The sequence below is a fragment of the Chaetodon auriga genome, chromosome 3 (assembly GCF_051107435.1).
Source record: "Chaetodon auriga isolate fChaAug3 chromosome 3, fChaAug3.hap1, whole genome shotgun sequence".
In the NCBI taxonomy this organism is placed as follows: Eukaryota; Metazoa; Chordata; class Actinopteri; order Chaetodontiformes; family Chaetodontidae; genus Chaetodon; species Chaetodon auriga.
The window spans coordinates 22,079,541-22,104,989 of record NC_135076.1 but is presented as its reverse complement, the minus strand read 5'-3'; the positions used below and the strand labels follow the sequence as shown (position 1 = coordinate 22,104,989).

The 25,449-nt window shown below is 44.8% G+C and overlaps 3 protein-coding genes across 6 annotated transcripts; all 3 read right to left on the bottom strand.

The window, feature by feature from the left end:
* Window positions 1–1,185: 1,185 nt before the first annotated feature.
* Window positions 1,186–13,161, bottom strand: LOC143318008 (unconventional myosin-Vb). Its single transcript, XM_076725886.1, has 35 exons — window positions 13,135–13,161; window positions 12,337–12,447; window positions 12,050–12,218; window positions 11,360–11,504; window positions 11,124–11,280; window positions 10,893–11,036; window positions 10,718–10,799; window positions 10,515–10,622; window positions 10,070–10,182; window positions 9,686–9,954; window positions 9,495–9,576; window positions 8,927–9,067; window positions 8,661–8,792; window positions 8,503–8,586; window positions 8,291–8,407; window positions 8,105–8,202; window positions 7,904–7,990; window positions 7,382–7,702; window positions 7,071–7,227; window positions 6,721–6,960; window positions 6,398–6,607; window positions 6,136–6,229; window positions 5,902–6,050; window positions 5,605–5,814; window positions 5,365–5,465; window positions 5,143–5,257; window positions 4,940–5,036; window positions 4,413–4,538; window positions 3,907–4,058; window positions 3,498–3,587; window positions 3,115–3,247; window positions 2,743–3,031; window positions 1,749–1,923; window positions 1,557–1,637; window positions 1,186–1,472 (listed from the first exon to the last, which is right to left on the bottom strand). Exons 1-35 carry the CDS (start codon window positions 13,159–13,161, stop codon window positions 1,311–1,313), a joined length of 4,968 nt encoding a protein of 1,655 aa, XP_076582001.1. The 3' UTR covers window positions 1,186–1,310.
* A 338-nt stretch (window positions 13,162–13,499) lies between these two features.
* Window positions 13,500–21,639, bottom strand: mbd3b (methyl-CpG binding domain protein 3b). Of its 4 annotated transcripts, none has more exons than XM_076726149.1 (8): window positions 21,414–21,512; window positions 19,079–19,147; window positions 18,357–18,516; window positions 17,566–17,703; window positions 16,583–16,673; window positions 15,670–15,847; window positions 14,970–15,122; window positions 13,500–14,822 (listed from the first exon to the last, which is right to left on the bottom strand). In XM_076726149.1, the coding sequence occupies exons 1-7, from the start codon at window positions 21,425–21,427 to the stop codon at window positions 14,975–14,977; spliced, it is 798 nt and encodes a 265-aa protein (XP_076582264.1). In that variant the 5' UTR covers window positions 21,428–21,512; the 3' UTR covers window positions 13,500–14,822; window positions 14,970–14,974. The 4 variants fall into 4 exon arrangements, with proteins under 4 accessions (XP_076582264.1, XP_076582265.1, XP_076582266.1 ...); XM_076726150.1 differs by having other exon boundaries at window positions 19,079–19,144; window positions 21,414–21,479; XM_076726151.1 differs by lacking the exon at window positions 19,079–19,147 and having other exon boundaries at window positions 21,414–21,639.
* Window positions 21,640–21,938: 299 nt separating this feature from the next.
* On the bottom strand, window positions 21,939–24,031 carry LOC143318139 (cytochrome b-c1 complex subunit 10-like). The gene is made up of 3 exons (XM_076726152.1): window positions 23,900–24,031; window positions 22,951–23,090; window positions 21,939–22,124 (listed from the first exon to the last, which is right to left on the bottom strand). The coding sequence occupies exons 1-2, from the start codon at window positions 23,959–23,961 to the stop codon at window positions 22,970–22,972; spliced, it is 183 nt and encodes a 60-aa protein (XP_076582267.1). The 5' UTR covers window positions 23,962–24,031; the 3' UTR covers window positions 21,939–22,124; window positions 22,951–22,969.
* Window positions 24,032–25,449: the final 1,418 nt, after the last annotated feature.

The following is a 25,449-nucleotide window of genomic DNA, read 5'->3' as shown; positions in this document are numbered from 1 at the left end:
AACAGGTGTTTTTGGAGCTTTCAGCATCTTTCCCAGTCTTTAGTTGCTCCTGAACCAACATGTTTGAAACGTGCTGCTGCATCAAATTCAGAATAAGCAGATTTTTACAAAAATCAGTGACGCTGATGAGCTAAAACATTATCACATTGCGTTTTACACAGCGTCCTAACGTTTTTGGAATCAGCGTTGTATTTAACGGGCTTGATTAAGAGCTGAACAAAGACACAGCTAGCGTCTGACTTTCACACTGGCATCATATGTTATCATATACAGAACTACCTATGTACCTACACTAAAACATGTTGTGTCACTCTCTGGTGTGTACAAGGTCTTTCATTTAAGGGGACATCTGCACAGTCTTTTAATATGTTTAAATAACAGGTACACAACTGTCACATAGCTGGAAATGCCACGAAATAAATCTTTATTTATTGCTGTTGACAATGATACTTCAGTCGAGGGGGCTCTCCTCCCTCAGAGGCTCAGTTTGCGTGTTGAACAGAATCGCACACGGGAGTTCAGGACGAGGATGAACGTCAGAAGCACAACGAAAAGCACACAGACACAAAGCGGGCAGACATGCATGATCTGCTCTGTCCAGCTGACCAGGCCACACAGACAGACAGACAGCTGCACAGCGGCGCCGGTCCTGTACTTCCAGAAATGGTGCATGATAGGAACAATAAAACAAAAAGAAAAAAAACGTATTGTGCCAGCACGCATAATTATTTGATGTTTGATGCCAATTGTCGTCTCCTTTATTTTGATATTTCATTATTGTTTTCTATTTTTCAAATGTTTGTGAATATATAAATATGTATTACTGATGTGTAGTGGTACAAAGTACTCGCATGAGAATTTTTTTATACACGAGATGTTTCTAATTTTTGGGTTTTTTTATTCTGGTTGTTCTTATTGGGGATTACTGGGACTGCAGTCTCATTGTGTTTCTGCTTCCAATAAAATATGAAAAAAAGAGCATAATTTCATTCCTTCTTTGTCAAACTGTACTGAGATATAGCTGTCAGACGTAGTGAACCATAGCATACGACGTAGTTTAACTGCCTGATTTATGTTTTTAGCAGAATCTACTACCTTTTTTTTAAAAAGAAAACTTTATTTTCCTGCATACTATTAGCATTCATGCTATTTTAACCTCCCCACTTAGCTGAGATGTACATTTTTCACATGACCTCTGACCTTCAATAGCATACAAGACTGATAATTAAAAGGTTAATTAAACAAGAGATCAGGAATAAGGCTCGTTAAATTTCAAAGGGCTGTTAAATTAGCCAAAATGGACTTGGTTTTCAGACTCTGCGTAGAAAGGAGATCTTGAGGGAATCCGGGATGACTAACTGCTCTGCGTGGAGGACGGGGGGAGGCGAGTAGAGAAATGTGACGGGAAACACTCGCCTCACATCCATCAGGAGCTGTGGAGGCTGACCGTCAGAACGGCCTTTGAGATGCCCCTGGAGGAGCAAAGACAAGAGAGCGCTCACGTCAGACACACCACTTAAAAGTGATAAATAAAAGCCTGCAGGTGGAGACGTTACCTGGACGGTGCGGATGAAATTCAGCGTGACTCTTTCATCAGCATCACTGTTGGGGGTGTAGAGGGTCAGAATCTTCACAATCTGTTAAACAAAGCAGACACCAGCAGGAGGTCACATACAGATACAATTTTTTCTCTCTTCAAGCCAGCTGGAGACAGACAGACAGACAGAGACAGACAGATAGACAGACACCTGCTGGCTGGACAGGGCAGTGCAGGTCTGAACGAGGGCCTGTGCGTCCGCCTCGGTCTTTTTCCCCGCCTGCAGCAGCTGAACTGCCTGGATGAGGGGCTCCAGTGTGGCCACAGCGCCCCCTGCATGCAGACCTCGGCTCCGCAGCCACTCCTCCAGCAGGCTCACATTGTAGCTGTATGACAGGAGAAAGACATCACAGGTGCACTGTAATGCAAAATATGCATCAGCTATGCAGTAAAATGTCACTTCATATGTACAATTAATCAATGCTGATGCAGTTTCAGGGAGGTATTGATGGTATTATGGTGTGTTTATACAGTCAGGATCTAATATTTTCTCCTCCTGATGTAAAAGAAGTAGAGCTGAAACAAATAGATGATTACATTAATTCCTTTTAAATGATGTTCAATCAAAAATGACATAAAAATCAAATTATAGTACATTACAATGACAATTAAGTTAAAGAATACAAAAAAAAAATCTAATTAACTCAAAATAAATTGAAGTACAAAAAATCAATTCAGTTAACTCAGATAAACTGAATCAAAATTCAACTCAAATAACTGAAATCTAAATACATTAAATCTATTTAATTTAACAGTTTCAGTCATTTACTGATCAAAATCATGATCAATCAGATCATCTCATGGAGTAAAGCTTCATATTGGCCAACCCTGGGTCATATCATGTCACATGCTATAGTCCATGATATGGGATGGCACTTTGAACTTGCACATTCACCACTGACTGTGACTGTCAACACACATTATAAAATTCACTGTATATATTGTTTATTGCCTCACTACTCTTCATATATATTATTTATTTTATATTTTTGCATTATTTAACTTTTTTCCTATGCAAGTACATTGAGTGCAATGTATAAACTGGACTGAAATTCCTTGTATGTTCACACATACTTGGCCAATAAAGCCGATTCTGATGTGAAAAAATGTTGCATGCATGGACATTTATGTGTGTCAATCTCTACCGTATTTGCATGCCACGACTCCAGCAGCACATGTCTTTCCTCAGCAGCAGGCTGTTGAGAGCGGAGGCAGAGATGAGGTAGGTGAGCTGGTGGAAGGCCTGGCTGAAGTGTGCCGGGGGCAGATCCTGGCGGGACAGAGCCGCGTGGAGGGCTCCCAGCTCCCTCAGCACCAATGCCATGGTGGGAGCATCGCCTCCTACTCTCCTGGGGTCTGAGTTTGCTCGCTTTCTGGACTTCACAGCAGAGCCAGTCAGACCTGGGATGGTCTCGCTCTCCAACAGAGCGGGGACTGAGGGAGAGAGGGGGCTGGAGGTGAGATAGGAGGGGCAGCGGAGGCGAGAGCCTTCATATTAGCTGTCGTTGTAGCGGTACCTATGATGCTCTGTAGACGTTTTTCAGTGATGGAGAGGAGCTGCTGGTAGGCCTGGATGCAGAGGTCGCTCAGGGCACGGATCAAGTCGCTCACATCAGTGGTCAGCGGAACCAGATTGTCTGAGTCGAGGGTCTGAAAAGAAATCAATCCAGTCATACGTTCTTATAGCAAGATGTGTTAAGATCCTTTCAGAAATCAATGGATCTGCAACTACTACAAAGATTTTTTTTTAATTCTAAACTCAGGGACTAGCTTGTGTGCAAGATGGGGAAAAAATCTTGAGGTGTTGACTCATAGCACTCTGAGTTTTCACTGTTTTTTAGCAACGAAGATGCTCTCAGTCAGCCAGAGGTAAATGATGATAAAGGCATGTTCAGTCTACCTGTGCTGGGGAGTGCTGGGTCAACAGGTCGTGCAACAGACAGGCATTTTTCAGCCACAGAGCTGTCATATCCACATCGTTACTGTGTTTCTGCAGGGACAGATCAGATGAAAATATTAGCACTGATGTGATGAAGTGAAACATGTGTGTGCATGTTGTATGTGTGTGTGTGTGTGTGTGTGTGTGAGAGAGAGGTACACAGGCTTTGTTGTGCTTTACTTTCTCCTCAGGCGCCAGATTGTTGGGGTTGGACACACAAGCAGGACAAAACAATCACATTAAAGAGTGTTTCAAAGTCAGCCGTCAATGCTTCTCTGAAAGCGACAGCCTACCCGACGGGAGGTGATCTGCCCTCACGCACGAAACCTCAACCATATGGTGCACTGAGCAGCTTCAGAACTCAGGTTACCTTCAGAGCTGCCTTCATAGCCGTGACAGCAGCCATACAGAGCGAGCGGGCGTGAGTTTGGTCTCCGCTGCAGTCGGCCTGACGAGCGCACAGGAAGAGCACGCTGGCGGGCAGACCGGGAGGCAGAGCCAGGGCGCTGTCAACGCGGATGTCTGCAGCACAGACAGAGAGAGCAGCAATGGCAGAGAGAACACGGCCGGGTCAGATTCGTCAGGTATGGACGAGTTAGTGAGAGCAAAAGTTTGTTCAGATGGTACCCAGAGGCAACGCCACAAAGCTGTGGTCTCTGAAGCGTTTAATAAATCAAATTAAACTGTTGAAGGAGACCAATGTGTCATTTCAACAAAGACAAGAAGTTTAAAGAGTCACAATAATGCAGTCCCAACTTTAATAAAGACACAGAATTAGAAGTATCTCAGTTTCCTCTGTGGCCCTGCTGGAAATGACCTCTGTGGGGTTTCTGTATAAAAGCTGAAATGCTTCGATGTGCCTAAACTTGATCTCACCTGTGATGAGGTTCTTGATGAGCTTGGTTTCGTCTCTCTTCCTACATTCCAGCAAACCAGTGACTGCTGCTGACTTTGGTTGGGATGGACAGGAAGTCGTCTCTGGGGCGAAAGCTGATGGGAGAACTGGAAAAGACACACAGAAACACGACTGACGCAGCTGCATCAGCAGAAAACTACAGAGACATGAGAGAGCATATAATAACTCAAAGGCTGATGCTTCATATGTGACGCTCAATTTCTGAAACTATACCAAGTTCTTTAAAGCTAGCTTTTGATCTCATGATAACATTTCTGTAATGTTTACTTAGCACATTTAAAAATCATCATTTTAGGAGCAATATAAGTTAATGATCCAAGTATAATTAGATACTGAAACTAGTCTTTTCAGGGATGAAGGAAAACAGCAAGTGCAGCAAACCAAAAGCTTTGAAATGAAGCTTCAGGTTAAAATGACCAAAATAATGAGTTAGAGTACTTGACAGCAGCAGCAGCTGTGTGCTGAAGGCGGCCTGATGAGATCTTACCTTGCGTCAGGAGTCTTCTGAGCGACACTGTGCTTCTAAGCTCCTTCAGCTCTCTCCTCAGTCTGACACACTCCTGCTCTCTGGCCTCCAGTAGCTCCTGCAGTTCATTTACACACAGACACTCACATGATGAAGTTTGAACTTTGGACTCTCAATAAAACAGCCTTCATGCGCCACAGATGAATCCCTCCATGAGTCGATACCTGTTGCTGTGCAGCAGAGGAAAAACCAGAGATGGCCTGGCTGAGCTGCCTCCTCAGAGCCTCCAGCTCGTCCTCCCGCTGACTGTGCTGGCCACGGACCTGACTCTCCAGAAACCTGACACAGACAACAGGTGATCCACCCATCAAACATAAATCATGACATAAAACTGAGAGGGAAGCAAGTTAATACACTAGCAGGCATGAACGAGTGAGCAGACTGACTTGTTGGCCACCCGTACGGCATCGTAAGCATGTGCCAGGTCCTCTCCTTTCATCTTCACTGCCGGGTCTTTGGCCACATCCATCGTCTCCATCAGCTGGTCCTGTCAATGCGAACAGGAACACACTGTGACATGACCTAATGACACGCTGAGCATCAACAATCATCAAGAGGAAAAGCTTGAGGAAGTTTTGTGACGTTCCTCTTGGAGTTTTGTTTTTACTTCTCCTTCGTTCTCTCACCATTGCCGTTTCGAAGCTCCACACCGACGGCCTCCTCTCGAGGGTGGGAGACGTCACGCTGACCCTGCGGACCTCCTCCGGGGAGGGGAAGGCAGATGGTAAGGGTGACAGGGAGAGTGGGGTGAGGGACTGGGGTGACAGCAGAGTCGGGGACAGAGGCTCCAAGCTCAGACTCTGCATGGAGTCCGTCCTTCTGTGGGCCTTGGTGCGCTGTCATGAGGAGAAACCAAGATGGCGTTTTAGACCAAACTGGTATTTTGTCAGTGCTTTTGTGTGTCTGTGGCTGTGGTTATGAACCTCAGTGAGCAGGTTCATCTCTCTGAGGTTGTCGTATCTCTGCTCCAGTCTGGTGAACTCTCTCAGGAGGCCCTGATACTTTCTCTTCTCCTCATCCAGCTCTGCCCTCAGAGCTGCACTCGCCTGAGACACAGCCTGACGCACACACTCTGCACACACGCAAAGAACAATAAAACACTCAGAGATCAAGACTAGAGTCTTACATGTGAAATAATTCAGCCTGTGTGATGCTACCTTCTTGTGCTTTCTCTTGTTCGAGCAAGCGGGCAGACAGATCTTCTCTCTCTTTGCAAAAGCTGTCCTTTTCTCTCTGCAGGGCTTGCAGCTCCTTAAAAAATGAGAGAGGGTGAGCAATTAAAAATCAAAACAAGCTCAGCTTCCAACAGAAGGAAAAGAAAATGTTTATCGTGAGGCAACTAATATTCTTCACTCCTAATGACACCATCCCCAGCACAGTTTGAAATGTGTCAAGTTATTCTTGGGTCACTGGACCTACTTGTGTGAGTTGAAGGATCTCCTGGGCGGCCTTCTCCTCAGCTCTCCTCCTTTCCTCCACCTCCTTCTCGCTGATGACGGAGCAGGGCTGAGGTTTCTCCTTTTTCAGGCTCTCCAGCTTCTGTATCGTCGCCCTCAAAGCCTCCAGCTCAGCACTGGTGGCCTCTCGCTCTGCTCGCAGGGTCTCTCTCAAAGCTGCGCCCTCCCTGGCCTGAACAGGTACAAGCACACCTTCATCATGAGGATATAGAATAAAATCACCTCTTGACAAACATTTTAGAGCTTAGAAGGATCACATCACAGGGCCACACTCCCACCACCCACCTCCTGGTCTGCTTTCAGCTGCAGCTGCATCAGTTTGACTTCCATGCCCTTGTTGAGCTCCCTGTACTTCTCCACAGAGCGGGCCTCTGTCTTTAGTTTCAGCAGCTCCCTCCTTGCAGCCCTGCGGCGCACACAGCACTGCATGAACACCACCGCCGCTCGTACTCGCCTGTACGCCTGCCTCGCCAACCACCCACGCGCTCTGGCCTGAAGCAGCACAGCGGCACGCTCTGCGATCATCTGAGGAGAAAGAATAGGCAGAATTGACTTCAGACTGCAATTATAAAGAAAATGTGACTAAAAAACTCAAGCATGAAACGAGGTGATTAAGGCCGTGATTAAATGCTGACCAGTCTGTATCTGCGGCGCTCCAGTGTTCCCCTGGTGAACGCCTGGATGGTGATGGTGGCCTGTCGGATCATGAGGAACAACTGTCTGACCACCACCATGCGGTAGGTCTTCTGGATCACTAATGCAGCCTTGGAGTGGCGCAGCATGAGAGCCAGTCTGCAGCCAGAACGACAAAGAGAAATTCAAGAGCAGGACATTTAATCTTAAGTTTTGGGCGATCCTTAGATAGATATTTCCATAGATTGTGCTGTGCAGTGTTACACATATTGTAGCTCACATTGTCTCAAACATGAGCCTACTCTACTCTCACCGTCTGGCCAGAGCTCCTCTGCAGTATCTCTGAATGGTGACAATTGCCCAGCAGATCCTGTTGTATCTAATCCGCACCAGCCATCCTCTGACTTGGGTCTGGATGATCACAGCAGCAACACGCAGCCTCTCAGCTCTCAGTTTCTCCAGAACAGCCACCTGACCGGCCCGGAAAAACACTTTGGTCTTCCCAAAGCAGTACTGGTCTGGGTCTGGGATGAGCTGAGGCAGGGCCTGTCTGCACGAGGCCTGGGCCTGGGCCTGGCTCTGAGGACCACGGAGCAGGAGGCGGTACCTGCTGAAGAACTCCTCGTACGTCCATCTGGAGATAAAGTAAATAAAGACACGCTATTTATGTTTTCATCACTGGGTGACACTGTGTTACTCATCAGAGATTGTTTTGATTTCATGGCGGTGCATTCAAGTAAAATAGGACATCTGGGACTTTCTTAACACTGCATGTTTTCACACTGCATAACAGCTTTGCAGAGAGTTAGATGGCGGTCCAGGAAGTACTCAGTACCTGGATGGATATCCTGCAGCACTGATGCGAATTGTCTCCAGCACCCCGCAGGCTCTCAGCTGCTGGACTGTCCTCCTGGGGTCAAACCTAACAAAGCAAGGCTGTTAGCTTGTCTTAGAGCGTACACCAGCGTCAGAGAAAACACAAAAATCAAATGCATAAACTTTTAATTTTGCGAAGACGAGCCAAACAGAGACATACAGAAAGGGTTGTTTGAGATCGTTGGGTTTAATACAGCGGACGTAGTGAGGAGTGGTGCTGTTGAGGGTGTCCATGAGCATCTGTAAGGACTGACGGAACTGCCAGCCGCACAATGAACACAAGGCATAAAGTTTAAAGGCAAATTCTCTACTCACAAAACACAAGGATGCGGTTAAGGGAGCTCACCTGGAAGCCGACGGTCAGTCTGTGTTCTCTGGTGGCTCTTTTCCCTGAGCGAACGCTTCCATTGGCCACAGTGGACACGTCTCCCTGCACCTGGAACAACTCAGCCACCAGCTCGGACTGACACACACATGAACACACACAGACACAAGTCAGCCGTCCCCTGGTCACAAAGACAATAAATGAACTTCTGAAATATGTAACACGCGTCTGACCTGACTGGCTTTGAGGATGTTAATGAGCTCCTCAAAGACCGTATCTCGATTCTTCTCTAAAAAGCCATCACCTTCATATTGCACCTGACGGAAAAGGAAAAGCTGTGAATACAAATAATCATAATGTGGCATGATTCTTCACTCAGCTCATCACTCACTGTGTCAGCGAAGTGCAGGACGATGAAGGCGCTGTTGGACATGCGAGGTTTCCGGAAGTGAGGGTGGGGCTTGCTGGTCAGGTGCTGGTCGTACAGCTTCCTCACCCAGCTCTCATCTGAACCTTTCGGCATCTGATGATCACAGAGACAAGAGCTTAAAACATAATTGCTAAAGCCATTGAGTTAAAAAAGAGAAATTTTTACATTTCACTTGTGAGGTTGAGCCACATGCATTGTAAAAAGAGAAGAGGGCCAGCATGACTCACTCTGCACTCCTCATCTAAAAGATCAAACAGGCCCAGCTGTCCCTCTATGAGACTGATGCACTGCTGATTGTCACTGAACTCAATCCTGCTCCAGGCCAGCTCCTCCCGGACGTACTCCTCCTGCTCCAAGTGGAACACGTGCTGCAGGCGAACACAAAATACAAATAGAAAACCTTGAGACTGAGACCAAATGAAAACAACTGACTCGAAATAGAGGGTTTGAAGAGGCGGACGAGCCGAGGATAAAAACTGCTCGGCAAGTTCAACGCAGCGAGGGCAGTTTGGCTACGGAGAACAGATCGTCCCACTGGGAGGACAGCCTGTGCTTGTTTCCCTCACAGCAGAGACGCCAGGACCAAGCAGCCCTTCCTCCTGTATTTTATAACTACGAGGAAGACAAACCTTTATATGTCACAATGCGTTAAATGTGCATTAGCTTGCAAATGAACTTGCAAAACTGAGAACAAGCTGGACACTATGATGCACTGCAGTGGTGATAAGGCTAAAAATAATTAGATGCAATGACACCAAAACACAGACAGACATGTCTGCGGGTCACATGACTTACCCTGTTGAATTGCTGCTGCAGTTTTTCATTCGCATAGTTTATACAGAACTGCTCAAAACTGTTCCGGTCAAAGGTCTCAAACCTGCTCCGAGAGAGAAGACTTGTCAGACTTTCTAATCACACACTTCAGACGACGGCGTAATAATTCTGGTGGGATTAAACAAATTTAAGCACAAAAGCTCATCGCTCACCCATAGATGTCTAGCACCCCTATAAAGGATTTGGTCTGTCCCCTCCGGCTGCACAGAGCAGAGTTGAGCCTCTGGACTGTCCATGTAAACATCTGGCCGTAGATGTGTTTGGCCAGTGCGTCTCTGGCGTCTACGGCCTGCTGAGCGGACATGGGTTTGACCAGCATCTCTCCACCTACAGCCAGTCTGCGATGGCACAGCCAGTGGGCCATCTGAGGTCCCTCCACTCCCAGCAGTTTGGAGAAGACGGCCAGAGAGCGGTCGTCTGCCTGAGACAAAAAATAAAGGACCTGCTGCAGAATGCGCACTGACAGAGGAAACAGGATGACAGCTGAAGAAGAGCTCCAGGGAAGAGGAGACATATAGTAGAAATAAATGTCTTACATCAATGTAACCCCGGTCAGAACTTCTCCCACTGGCTTGGATGTTGACATTTCCCAGATGCAGAACAGCTGCCAGGATCCTGAAGAGCTCCATCTGTTGGTCAGGCTGCACACCTGCAGTTTCAACAAATAACACCGACAAGTTTGTTTCATCCTCATAGCCGAGGACGCGATTAAGAGTCAGAACAGGCACATTATCAACACAGTGTGTGGATGTGTATTACTCATGTTATGGGGACATAAATCTGTCTGCACTGTTACATTGTGGGGACCCACTTTCCTTTTGGGGATGAGCCCCCATAATATAAATCATTAAATCTAGGGTGAAAACTTTAGTAGAAGTCTTCAGGAAATGAATTCATGTCAATGTAAAGTCCTCTGAAGTGATGGATGTGTGTGTGTGTGTGTGTGTGTGTGTGTGTGTGTGTGTGTGAATGCAGCTCTACCCAGAATGGTGAAAGCATTGCGAGTGCGCTCCAGGTCCGACAAATCATCAGTACCAGGAATCAGCATCTCTCCTCCCTGGCTGGTGTAGCGGAAACGTTCAGGAGCATCTGGAGGACGTGAACACAGACTGTATGCAACATGGGCGACCGAGTGAAGGGAACAGAGGTGCAGCCTTGGTGATATTCTAAGAGTAAAGTCTCACCCAGCTTGAAGGATCTCATTTCAGGCAGCTCTCTGGAGGCACACAGCTGGTAGAAGATATGGTAGTTCCTCTCTGCTGCTGCCTGACACACATGAACATACAGAGACTATATTAAGAACATTTGAGGGATTAACAGTTCACCTCGTCACTAATGAACTATCTCCAAAGACTTTACTTGGAAGACGACCCTCGACTTCTCCAGCAGATACGTCCTCATGTTAGCCGCAACGATGTCCCCTTTCCTGCCAAAGCCGATCTCGATGTACTTCCCAAAACGACTGCTGTTGTCGTTTCGAGTGGTTTTAGCATTCCCGATAGACTGCGGACAAAAGTGTGGGCTGTTTGTATCTTTAGAAAACCATGACTGACAGGAAAATCCTCATCCCTAAGTTCAACCATCCATCACCTCCATTATTGGGTTGGAGGCCAGGACCCTCTCCTCGACGCTGGTCTGCTGTGCTGCTCCTCCAACCACGGCGAAGTATCGCATGGTGAACTTGGCTGAGACCGTTTTCCCAGAGCCAGACTCTCCGCTGATGATGATAGACTGGTTTTTCTCCTCCCTGTACACACAGACAGTGATGACTATCAAATCCTACAGACTGGAGATCATAACACGACCTCTCGCCTTTGACCTCTGACCTGGTCATGGTGCGGTAGGCTTCCTCGGCCACAGAAAAGATGTGAGGTTCCATGTCGTCCATGTCCTGACCGCTGTAAGCATCGATCACCTCCTCGCCGTAAATGGGGAGCTGGTCGTAGGGGTTGATGGCCACTAACACAATACCTGGAGGGGCCGGAGAAGAAAGTCACAGCGTGGATATATTGATTAGCTTTCATAAGAAAGATCATAGAAATCAAATATTTAGCAATAGCTGTATCATTTTGATCTTTAATAACATCCTTTTTTTGGTAAATGTCACAGTGGAAATCTAAAGAGAAACCCAAGTTTCTAGCATCCAATATGTCTGCAAAGTCAAGTACATGTCACTCATAATTCTTGTGAATATAAGCACACGACCTACCTCATTTTACAGTTTTAAGACGAATAAATGTCAATTTTCATGACAAAACCACACAAATTAAAAAATAACTTAACATCTTAAAATCTTTATCAAATATGTAATTACACCTTAAAACCCGCAGCAGCTGCCAGCCTGCCTGTCTCAACCTTTGATCTACTGTAATATAGTCCACATTACGAGCTGTAATCATGCAGACAGAAGCACACGGGAGCAGCCTGTTGCTGGCACACATCTCAAAGGCCTTCTGTCACTCCTGTTTTCCCACTTTTGGACGGACAATCATCCCTGTCCCCCATTCGGCGCTCACCACAGTACGTGTAGATGCTGCTGTAGTCCAGGAATCGAACCCGCAGGTTGTGTAAGACAGCAGGCTCGTGGAGGAAGCTGAGAGCTGTGAGATCATTTTCCCCCTCCAGGATGTCGGGGTTCCCCAGCGGTGGGAGATCAGAGGGGGACACCGCGGGGTAGTGGACCTCCTGACAAGGGAGAGGGAAGTTAGGAGGTCTTGTTGTGGGAAATTTAAAATGATAGCGAGAGCACACTGGAGCTTAGCATGACGCTGCCTCACCAGGGCCGAGATACTGTGTGTCTCACCTGTCCGTTAGAGAGCTGCAGCCGTAGATGTTTCTCTCCAGGACTGTAGTCCTGGAGGAGCAGGGCTGACACCCAAACTGCATCTGGGTCAGGAATCCACACGCACGCTCCCTGATAAAAGAACAGAACAGACTGTGAAACTGCAAAAATCCTGATTGAATGATAAAAAGGGAAAGTGACACTGCAGGTTGAACAGACTCTGTATGTCCTGGACCCATTTAGATACCATGGAGAGATTTTCATTACATAACACTGCATTTTCTGTCCCATCAGGTACTTGTAACACTGCCCGGCCTCACCCAGACAAGACATTTGTCACCCATCAGCATAAAAAGGCTCCTAAACAGTGTTAAAAATTAACACTGGTCATCCTACTCTCAATCACCTGCACGGATTAGCCATTATCTACTTCTTACGTGTCTAATTTGCTCATTAATTTTTGCATTTTACAAAGTTTTCATCCATGATAATCCTATACATTATTTACCACTAAATTTACAGAAAATAAGGACAGGAAATGCCAGCCTTTTGCAGATTTTATCACATCTTACATTGACGGTAGCCTATTCAAGAACACACAACAATCAGGTGACGCTAAAGCAGATTTTATGTAAATTTACACACCTGGGAAAGGCTGACAAGCACATACCAGATACGTAAACAAACACAATGAAGCTCACATAATTGTTTTATATCGAAATCATTACTCTTCTTTAAAGGACTCATGAACATTAGCAGACAACGATAAATAGCCCATAATTTTCCAAAAATGAAAGGAGAAGTCAAAGTCAGTCTTACCTTGCTGTACAGATCCAGTGAAGTCATCTTAACCACGTTAAAAGAAGCAGAAAAACATCATTTAAAACAAATCAAACAGTCTGTATCCTCCACACTTGTGCACGAGAGCCACTTTGTGCTCTGGTGACAGTCTGGTGCACTTTGTCCAGGCTCACACAGACGCTGAGGGCTGTCAAGTTAACTGTTAATCTGTGGGAGGACGCACTGACTGGATGGAGAGTTTGAGGCATTACTGCTGAGCATGGCGGCCCCTTAGAAAGCCTGTTTTTAGGGGGGTCAGACACATCCAAATACAGGTGTAACCACAGTTACAAAGGGGTATTTTCAGGACATTTAAAACAAATGAAAAAGACACAGCAGCAGCAGCAGTTAATGACATACCGACTCATTTTAATAAGTAATACAATCAAATTCATTTCAGCAATCAGCCTGCTGATATCGAGAAGGGAATTTCATGATTTGGGCTGGATACATTATTCACCATCAAACCTTGACCAAAAAAAAATAAGAAACAATAATAAATGAAAAGACATGAAACTAAATGTTGAGTGTAATTTGCTGTGTCACCAATTTTGTGCGTGGGTATACGAGGAGGCAGCATGTGTGTGGTAACATTGACACATACAAAAGAATAATAATAAAAAAAAAAAAAAAAGTGGACCGAAGCTGTGACAAAGCCTTGGCACTAAACAGCAATGTTTCATGTCAGTAAGCACCTATGATGATGATGATGATGATGATGATGATGAGAGTTAAAAACAGTAACAATATAAAGAGGTTTCAAGTCATTTCTGCTCCGTAGTGCTCGGCCCCGTCAGGTGTACCTTCAACTTTCAGCAGAGCCGATAAAATCGTTTATGGTTCAACACAAAACAGACTTTCAGTTACACCTCCGCCCTCTTCAAAATGACATGCCTCCTCTTTGGTCAACACTGACTCCCAGGATAACACACCTGACATGACAGATAACTTTACTTTCCCACCCCTCCACAGGACTCAAACTACACCGTCTGCATCGGTAACACCCTCCGCCTGCAGGCTGATTTAAGTCAGCTCCGCTCTGGCTCCGTCCGAAAAGACGGTCTGTGTGTTTCATGTCAGACTACTCATGGAGTGCATCATAAAATTCAAGAGAGAGACACGTCAAAAGTACAAAACATTCATCTCCAATCGGCCCAAAACTAAAGCACCCATATCCACCTTTAGCTGATGTAAAATGTTTGGATTTGACATGATTGTCACAAAGAATACAAACCCATTCAAAGCCTTTCAGTAAAAAATACGCTTATCATTGAACACTGAATTTGACAAACTCTAGATAAGTTATTCTCAATATTTGCAAGTTCATTTCATGTCATTTTTTTTTTTAAGATATATTTTAAAACGTCCGAGTGAAAAATCAACTGAGCTCAGAAATACGTCGAGTGATTGGATTGGTGTCGAGGTCGAGGAGTCCCATCCAGTGGAAGTTTAAGATGAAAAGACGCATTTGAGACTCCCGCGTGATCCCGAGCGGGACGCAGTTCTTTAGGTTGAACGGGGGCCGGTTGAAGTCAGGTTGAGGTTCAGGTTGGATGCAGATACAAGGGGACAGTTCATCAGGGCTGGACTGCTGCAGGGCTCCTACTGTTCATGGTCGTGTGTGTCTGTGCAGGTGTTGAACAAACCCGTCCGGACGTCACAAAACCCTACGAGAGGAGAAGATCTGCAGTTAGAAGAAGCATATTCTCTAGTCTTTCAGGGTTTGCTACGGTGCATCTTACACTCATTATGTGCTTTAAGGCAGGACAGGACGACACGGTCTTAAATTTGCTCATCAGCCTAAATGAACCAACCTGTGCTATACGCTCTCCATGTCCTCACTGCCGTTGCCCTCCTCCTTCAGAGCCTCTCCTTCGTTGGCAGCCTCCTCGACGTGGGCCAGCATATCAGCCATCAGCGCCTCCTCCAGCCTTTTCCTCACACTGTACACCAGCTCCTCCTGCTTCCTACACATGAACACAACAGGAAGCTGTTACAGTTGGCAGTTGCAGCTGCCCAGAACAGCCACTGAATCAGCACACAACAGATGGTCTGTTCTTACAGGGTCACTTCTGATGGGCTGTGGGATTTCTGAGCCGGCTCCACTCGCTTATCTTTGGGTGAATCGAGGGCGACAAAAAGCCACAACCAAATCTTCAAGGTCGTTTCTAATTTGGAAGATTTCTCCATTATTTCTCGGCCGCTCAGCCCTTTTATAGCCGTTATCGTGCTTAAGTATATAAAATGGACAGCAACAGCTTGTGAACTAGTAGAACAGGTAACATCTGACATAATTTACGCTCCCTCAGTTGTTATTTCCTGTTGAAGATCTGACAAAGATTTGAAGCGACCGTGTCACAGGCTCATATTCTGATACATTTTGCTTAAAGCCAAAAGGGCAGCCAGGTCAAACGAGGAACAGCATTCTGGATTCTGGCTCCGGTGACGACTCAGGATCTGACACAGTGAAAACAAACAGGTGATCCACGCGCGCCGTGTTCTGTGACTGCCCACCTGATGTCCTCATCGGTGACAATGAAGGCCTTGCACAGCGGCTGAGCCGTGTTGAGCCACACTCCCGGGTTCTTCTCCACGGCCGCCGACAGCTGGCCGGTGATGGGAGCGGCGCTGGTGTGCAGAGCGCTCGCAATGGCCGACAAGAGAGTCTTATCTGTGCAGCCTGGACCGACACCTGAGGGGCAAACCAGGCGGTTAGTGGGCAATCTGAAGAGACATCCAAGCTGTACCTGCACTCAGGTTTGTTACATCTTAAGGCCTATTCACACCAGACGGGTATCGCCTGAGGAATGGTAGGAAATTCTAATAACCACAGAGGTCATCTATGATCTCAGTCCTCTGACATGTCTGCAAACTGTAAAGCAACCGACCACGTTTAATGTGATCAGTCCCGTGAAAATCGGCATCTCTACTCTGAGGGTTTTTGTTTTCTTTAAGCCTTTTTTCTGCCTCTTTTCCAGTCAAGAATTACAGAGGCTCTATCAGCACTTCCAACAGAAGGTTTGACAGCGTTTTGATGTGAAATTTCAGGAGGCCTGTTGCTCTTCTTGATCAGGAAGTGGATTTTACACAGAGCCTTGTCACTTAATTTGGGTAAAATACAGACTTCGCTTGTTCCATGTGAAGGCGCCACACAAAAAACAAAAGTGGTGGTGATGGGAGGGGGATTTAGAAATCACATGAGGTCCCCTGATAACACTAAGATAAGATAATCCTTTATTAATGCCACAGCAGGACATCTGCAGTGTTTAGAGCAGCAAAGGGGACAGAAGCATCAGTAAAAAGGGAAAAGGGCAAAGCATGATACAAGAGTTAACAAGTTCTGTTCTCACGTGATAAAAAAATGCCACTGCAGAGTATTTACTGTTCATTTGGTGTGAAGAACGTGTGTTTAGCTTGTGTTTATTACCTTGCAGACCTTTAGGCAGCTCCATTGTTTTCACCAGCTCCTCCGCAATGTCGTAAGCATTAAGACCACTGAGTTTCTTCTCCCAAAAGAGCTGCAGACATAAATTAAGAGTAATGTTAGCTGCAGGCAGTTTTGACAGAAAGAAAGCCCCAAAATGAGCGATGAGCGAGCTAGAAGCACGGCCTCGCGGCTGTTTGCCTCGGCCATCCAGTCAAGACGCAGTTTACATCCATGTCTGTCCAGACTCATAATGTACAGGGCTGAATTTAATCAAAGGTTGTAGGAGTGTAATTTTGGCTAAATGGAAGTTCTCACTATACTGATGTGTATGATTCCCGTGAGAAACGTGCTGTCTTCACTTAGAGACTATTTTCAAAGAGGACTGATGGAGAACTTCATCACACGGTGCAACAACGATCACCTGAAGCTCAACATCAGCAGAGCCGATCAGCTTGTGGTGGACTACGAAGCTTCAAATGTGGACGCTGCTGCAAAGAAGCTACATACTGTAAAACAAGGAAGCTTACATGAATTCAGTATCTGACCAAATGTTAAATATGGTCAAAAATCCTCCTTCTGTTCTGAGTTATGGAGTTGAATAATGGCCTGAAAGGAACATTACCATGTCACAGTGAAGCTGACCTTTGACCTTTTGGATATGTCATCCCTCATTTCATCCATTGAGACATGTGCGTGAAATTTTGCCTTGAATAGCGGAAGAATTCTTGTATTGTGGCCAAAAATGTGTTGGCCACAGTGACTGAAGTCTAATCAGCTCATCCTGGAGTCAAACGTCTGTTTCAACTTTGAGGAAATTCCCTCACGGCGTTCCTGTTGTATCGCGTTCAACCAGAAAGGTGACAGTGAGTGCGATGCATCAACGTGTCTGAATTCAAGTCTGGTTCATCCAGTTCCAGAGAAGAAACAGTGTCGGATAACAGTCGTTTCAGGTGTATCAAGCCTAACAGTAGCAGGCCGCTCACCTGTCTGGGCTGATCGACGGCTTTCTGGGGATCCGTCTTCACTTTGTTGTTTGGGTGGTTGGTGACCTTTGTAACAGGCTGCTTAAAGATGGAGGCCGTCTGTCTGACTGGGAGCGACGTGTTCAAGTCGGGTTTGCCCTGAAAGATAGCGAACACAGAGGCCACGCAGAGGCAACGTGTCATTCATTCAGCTTTCAGAGGCTCAAAGTTAACAGAAATGATCCAGCAAATGAAATCCAAGTCTGACAGGAGAGATAGGCCTTTTATCAACACGCTGCCATCTGGTGCGCTGAGGAAATGAACCCAAGTTCAACGTAATCAGCCGTTACATACAAGTATTCATTAAAATTCATCTCATCTGAGACTGTACAGGTCCAAAAACACAGCTTAGTGCTAACGGTTATCACAACAGACAAAACTGCTCCTTCAAACTCTTGGAAAGTCAAATAAGACTTCAGTTGAGCAGTTTTCTACCTTACATGCACAAATCTGTATTAGTATACTATCATATCTAGACTTTATGGATAAGCAGCGATGTTACTGAAAGTCTTGTGCAGTGACGTCATGGTGATATTAGACTACAACACTTCTTTTGTTGAGAATGCACCCACCTACAGTGAAGCTAAACAAGTGATTCTAGACTGCAATTACTGTGACTGTGTGGGTGCAGTGATCAATCTATCAACGCTTCACCACACCAGTCAGCGTTCCCCTGTAAAACACGGTGTCCAGGCCGCCACCGGTGGTGTTTGGCGGCCGGCGGCTGCTCATCGCCAGCCCGTGTGCCTCACCTTGTTCTGGTTGTTGTTATCGTAGCGCAGTCTCTGGCGGTTCTTGTTCAGCTTGCTCATCAGCATCTTCCCTGTGCGGAAATCAAAGGAGCTGAGGTCCATCTGGTTACCAAGATAACGGGCCAGCTGAGGCTTGCTCCGAAACTTCTTCCCAGATGGACTGACGGGGAGGCAGAGACACCAGAAACCATTAGACTGACATCATCTCGTATGACACAAAAACAACAACAACAACAACAACAGAACAAACGACATCAAGACTGGGAGGCGAACGGAGACGAAGGCCGGACAGGTGACACGGCGGACAGGTGACACAGAGGAGGACCACAACATGCAACAAGTCAACAGCAGAACAGAAGCAGAGCACATTCAAGTGAGCGATGACACTGAAATCACATCACTTTGTGAGATGGAGGCAATCTTTGATGAATCCTCAACCTGAGCCCTGTCATCCATTACAAGCCGCACACATCTTGGTGTCATAACTCCACAGACATCATGGTGTACACAGCCTTCACACTGACCTCCGAGGACCAGTGAGCACAACGTAAACATGGCAGCACTAACATGTTTCTGGATGGAAACATTGTGACTCCACTTTAGCCTGAGCAATGACCAACAGAAGGAGCACCTGTGGGTGGAAACGTGCCACTAAACTCATGCAAATGTATCTTACATCACACACCACAGTTCACACCGGTATGATTGTACAGTTAGCCTACCACAGACTATACAACCGACCCGCCTCCCCCCTCTCTTGCCTCTGTTCCTCATCTTGCTCGTCTCCTCTGCTAAATGAGAACAAATCTGGCGTTGTTGATTCACTTCAATGGGGAATAAAGAGTATTATCTGAAGAAGACACTCAGTTTTATTCATCAGCTGCTGCCGCTGACGCTAGTGCTATCCTGCACGGTCGGACAGTCTCCTTCTTATCCGCTCACTTGTGAGAAGAGCTGGCCTGCTAACGTACAAACACCCCCCCCCCCCCCCCCTTCCCTTCCCACCCCAAACTTTATACCGACCACCGTCCCCCTTGTCATACTCCTGCCCGTTTCCGTCCGCAAACTCGCTGTTTCGTGCACCTATGAGGTTGTGAAAGCCTTCGTTCGTTTAGTACCTAAAATAATAGACATCGCTTTTTCCAGCTGACAAACCCGACTTTCTGGTCACTTCTTCCATTTTCCAGCCCTTGGGGAGAGCTGTGCAATCCCACCTTTTCTTCTCCATTTCCCACGCGAGTTGCCTATAAATCCACTAAAAGTTAATAACCAGAATGGATTTGAGGAAACGTGTCGATATTTTGGACGGCAGGCCTATCGCTTCTTACGCTTTTGTTTCGACCATATTACAACATGCGTCCTCAGTAATGGGATCTCCCTGCTAACAACATCTCGTTTCTTTGTCGTCGCGCAGATCGTTCCGCCGCGGACCTCAGCCACATCACTACCTGCCTGGCCTGCCGGGGCACGAGGGCTACATCCGCAAGGATAACATAGGACAGCGCGGCGGCGTCCATGCACCGCGAGGAAGCGCGGGGGAGACAGGAAGTTTATAGGGTTTTCACGTCAGAATAAAAGCACACATCTCTCAGGTTCTAAATGTTTCCAAACATGTACTATCACGTTACGCAATTTGATTGTCTCAGAGGCTCCAGCTAGGCCCACGCGTTTAAATTAAGCACGCTCAATTTTTCAGAAATGAATACAAAAAAAGTCATGATCAATATTATTTCACTATTCTACAGTAAGCAACCATTTACTGTATAAAACTGGGTGTATTTTCTAAAATTCGTCAAATAACGTCACTATTGTGAAATAAGAAAGAGAAATTCAAGGTTAAAAATTCATTTTCAAGCAAATTTTCAGTGCAATTTTATTTATAAAATAAATAAAGCCATCAGTTAGATATTTTTAAATGATGACAGCAGATGTGTATTTATAATTACATTCAAACATACTAGTTGGATGGATTGAAATTGATGATACTGGAAAAAACCACTGACGTTCTGTGTTAACTCTTAATATCTATGAGAACAGGAAGGTTCATTCTTCACCATGTGAAAAAGTGGCTCCACAAAGTAACATTTACTCACTATTATTCAAGCTTCACTTACAAGGTTTTCACGGAGTTTTCAGCGGTCTCCATCTTGAATCCAAATATTTTAAGAATTCTTTGAATAGTTTTTTTTTTCTTTTTTCGGTTACTTAACATAACACCCCGTTGAGTAACAGAGAGAGGTCACGTGAAAATAATTCCCGTTGTGAAACACCAAAATTTAGGGCCAAAAGTCAGCCTTTTGTTTTGAAATGTTTTACCGGAAGTCTTATATTTCTAGTCTGTCACACTTGACGCTGGACACTAGCACTACATCAACGTTAACCTATGGCAAACATAAATTAGGCTACTGCTGCAAATAGACCGTAAATAGTAATCACGCAGCGGCAGTGACAACAATCATGGACGCTGCAGGATAATTACATCTACAAGATGGCGTAAAATAGCGCCCTTCACTTGTGGCTTGCTCAGTAATACGAAAGTTTCATGTAAGCTAGCTACGTGAAATTGGAGAGCCGTTTCTCCACGACAATGCCCACCGTTGTCATTCAGACTTGGAGCGCCGGCTTTTCTGAATGAACAAAGTAGATCTTATCGATTAAAACAGAGACACCATTTTAAATGCACGGCATGCATTTATGGAGGCTTTGTGTATCCAACGACGATGCATTCAAAATATGATCTGCTTTGTGAGATTAAAATCTATGTCGACATCGCAGTGTCGACGCAGTACGTGACACCGAATCCACGCTTAATTCAACATTAGCTGCACATACCAGCAGGATTAAACCGTGTTACGATAGTGCGAGAAAAAGACCGACATCCTAGCTGAGGAGCACAGCATCGCTATTTGCAAACGCGAGCCCACCGACTGCATCTGTCTAATCGATGATAAACACTTTCCGATTATATTATGACAACGACACATCGCGCATTCAACGCTACAATTGCAATTAAAGCCCATCTCGACTGTTTTACTGGCCTACAAATGATGTACTTACTCGTTTTTATCCATCTTGAAGACACTATTTCGTTTTCTCCCTCTCGCTATGTTAAATCCCTTCTCCCCTCTCCTCTTTCAGTCCCCTCCCCCTTCGATGGGAGAAATGAAAGACATTATCCACGCAAATTTCGCAGTCTGGCCGATAAAATGAGGATAATGTCTGCTCGAACCTGGCGTATTGTCAGGCCCGTAACACCTTGAACATGTGTGATTCTGCATGCATTAATAATTATGTTATCAGACACTTTACATACGCGCTCTGTTCCATAAAAACATTTATTTCACACTACTTTTACAATACAAATAGTCACGACCAGTCGGTCACATCTGCAAAGCCATGCTTATAAACCTGCTCCATACAAAAGAACACTAGTTTTATATGAGTAAATGCAGTTGTGGAGAAATTTTATCCAAAACACACTGGACTTGCCTGTGACGCACTGAACACATAATAGATTTAAAACCTCTCACCAAGCACTTTAAACATCTGGATGGCTGGAATTTTGCAGAATAAATAGACACATTTGGGGAAAATTAAAGATTTATTCACATTAAATAAGACTCCACGACGAGCAGCATTTATACAGAGTGCATCCTGTTGTCCAAACTCCTAACAAGCCCACAGTGAGTGATTGTTGAGCCGGCGCATCCCCCTTAAGCTTGCGATGTGTAAGAAATCCACCCATGAGCCCATTCCCAATCTCTGGTCCTGTAGGCAGACACAGACCCTATTCATTAGCAAAACGTACATAGACACGTATGTTTGAATGTGTGAAAACCACATTCTCCCTGTCTCTGAGTCTGGATTTCTGACAGGGGGTTCAGGGGGAGATGGTGGGAGTGGCAGAGGGGTGAATGGGGTGGGTGTCAACTTTAATAGGGTTTGAAAAAAATCAATATAATGTCTCTAGTGTGATGTCAGACTGGATATCGCGGATATTATCTGGGATTTAGGCTGCAATGTAAGTATTAAAATACTGATATTATACTTGACCACTGTAAGAAAAGCACAAATGCTTGGTACCAAAAATAATATGTCATATTGTGATAATTATGAAAAGAGGCAAAAAATATCTAAAATGTTAATACATTTGAAGAGTTGAAATTCAAATTAATCTGAAACCTTTTTCTAAACATTTAGTCATAAACTGACCCAGTTTCTATTTTTAAACTACTCTGACCCCTCTGCAAAGCTTTAAATTAGACAGAAGCATAACGCCTTTATGCCTGCAGCAGCTTGATCTCTGTGGCCATTATTCCTACAGCCTGCAGTAAGCGTTGGTTAGTGAGCGCTGCAGATGTTTGAGAATGACCCCAGTGTGGGGTCGCCTGTGCAGATGCATGAGGAGAGTTCCAACAGACTGCCAGGTGTGAGCAAGGTGACAGAAGCTTTGTGTTTATTTGAACGTTCAGTTCCAGCACCTGGCATGGCCTGCACCTGTCTGCACCTTATCAGGAGTACAAGGGGTTGGGCTAAAGTCAATGAGCAACCCAGCTGAACATAGCAAACAAGTGTGTGATAACAATACACTCACAATTTAGTTGTGTGGGACTTTACTCGTCCTTCTTGAACTTCCCTTTAATGTATGGCACATAGTCTAGAAATAATCGCCAGTCTGTGAAATGGATGAGCGCCACTCCGCCAACTGTTCCCCAAGTGGCCATATTTGGCACCCTAGATGGAAGAAACCAATGAGATTCACAAATGAAACAGTAATTTAACCACACCATCGACTGCAACACACACATCAAGAGCAACTTGGATAATTATACGCCTTAATTCAGCTGGCATTATGATCTTGCAAGAAATGCTTTAGTCAGGGTGATATTTTTAAGTTTCAGAATGCACTCTTTCCAAAATCCAGTTATAGCTCTATGTACTCAAAACGTTTACACAAAAACAAACAGCTGTCAAGAACAATTGACTTTAACTTAAAAGCATTTTTCACTATAAGGAAAATCAGTAAATTTGAGGGAGAAAACAAAAACATTTATCTTCCTGCCATTAACACGCGTACTGAATTACTATTATGATAGCAAAGATGTGACTGAGCCACACACTATAATTAGTCGTGATTTTGTATATAATTATGAGGTTTATCAGACTAATGAACTGGTCAGATGAGCTATGCTCCATTAATTATATGCTAGCAAACGAGCAGTTTGAACTTACATAGTGAAGGCAGGTAACTCTTTTTTTTTTACTAATTTCGATATTGTAATCTAGCACAAATACTCACAAATACTTATCTTTACAGTCACTGTCACTCGCTCCTAGCTTAGCTGCTCCGTTATCTAGGTAGCAAGCTAATTAGCACAGCTAGCTAAATCAGTAGGGAATAAACAAGCAGGCTAAGCTAATGTTAGCTTGTAAGGCAAACGGGTCACACAGGACACAGGACATAGCATAATTTTAAACAACACAAAACCCCCCAAAAACAATTCCCGGCAGTGCCGTCCACCTTGGTTATTGATGTAACTTACCACGCCCTTAGAAGAGAAATATACTTGGCACCGATGATTTTACTCAGTATTTTCTGGACCATTCTGACCTTCTCTCAGTTGTAGTTCTCCACTCCATACACCACAGGTTGGTTTATAGCTGTGAAGGACCCCGGGCTGCCTCTTCTGATGCCTGTTAAAAATAACAAACAGGCTGCGTGCGACCGCTCTGGGTCGTTTCGGGCCACCATTTCAAAGGTCTCCGTTTACCACAGAGCTGCTTTCAAAAATAATCATGCTCTGTCTTTGGCAACCACCCAAATATAACTTTGGCTCGAGACCTGTTCGTGTTGACCTTATGAAATCAATAGCATTAACTGCTGTCATGTATTGCATTAAATGTGGTGCCTTTGTGGTACAATTAAAAAAAAAAAAAAAAAAAAAAAAAAAAAAGTCACAAACGCATTTGTTTCCTAACCGTCTATGGGCAATAGAAATTATGAACAAATTCATTTTCCGAACTACAATAAACCCTTTATTACAATGTTTTCCTTTATTTTCCTTTTTTGTGTATACAATATTCAAAAGCCAGACATTGGAAAAGGTATAATCTGTTATTAAAAATGGCACATTTATTGCTACATTACTGTTATATACAGGACAGTTCTCAACTATATATATTTATATATATTTATAAAAAGAGAGAGAGCAAGAGAGAGGGAGAGAGAGAAAGATTGAGTGAGGCACTCAGAGGACCCCGCAGGAGTCAACAGTGTCCTCCCTCCATGATGTCAGGCTCTGTACCTGCTGAGGCTCCCCCCTTTATAGTTCAACAAAGATATGACAAAATTGTTGAAAGCAAGTGTTTTATTACTGCTTTCTCATACCAAAACAAATTCAAGCCCATCAACTGAACATTTTCCATCCTAATATTGTAATTTTCTGTTGACCTTAATGTGCTCCTGCAGCGGTCGGGTTGCTTTTCTGCAGATTTCAAACTGTGTCGATGTCAAGACTCATGTTAAGAAATAAGGTTCCCCCCCAAAGAATAGTCTGAGTATGTAGCTTGTAGGCTAATGGGATGTTCACAGAATACTAAATGACATCAAGTCAGATTTTCCCTTAGAACAAATCAGCAATATTCAGTACACTTAATAATCTTGTAATCATAAAAAGCAAAACTTCAAATACAACTCTTTGAAAGAAGTGATCAGAACTTCTCACAAAAAGTCACCGTCAACACCATCAAAGAGCTGCAAGAGTAAAAGGTCAGAGGTGAAATTTGTCACTGGAGACTAAACATACTGAAAGTCACTGCAGCAAAGGGCTTGCACTCTGATATACAGAAATTTAAAATGCTCCAAGTCATTAGAAGCTCCAGCTACTACGGAAAATAAAACTCACTCCCTACATTGAATTTGAAGCAACACATACACTGAAACATGTTAATGTGCATCAAAAGCAGACAGTCAGAGCCAAAAGCAGCATCTCTTGACCTCTGTCATGTCAATTGGTTTAGCAATATAGGGCAGATAGAAAGAAAACCTATGACCTGGACCCATGACCTTAACTAAAACAGCAGTTTGGACAAT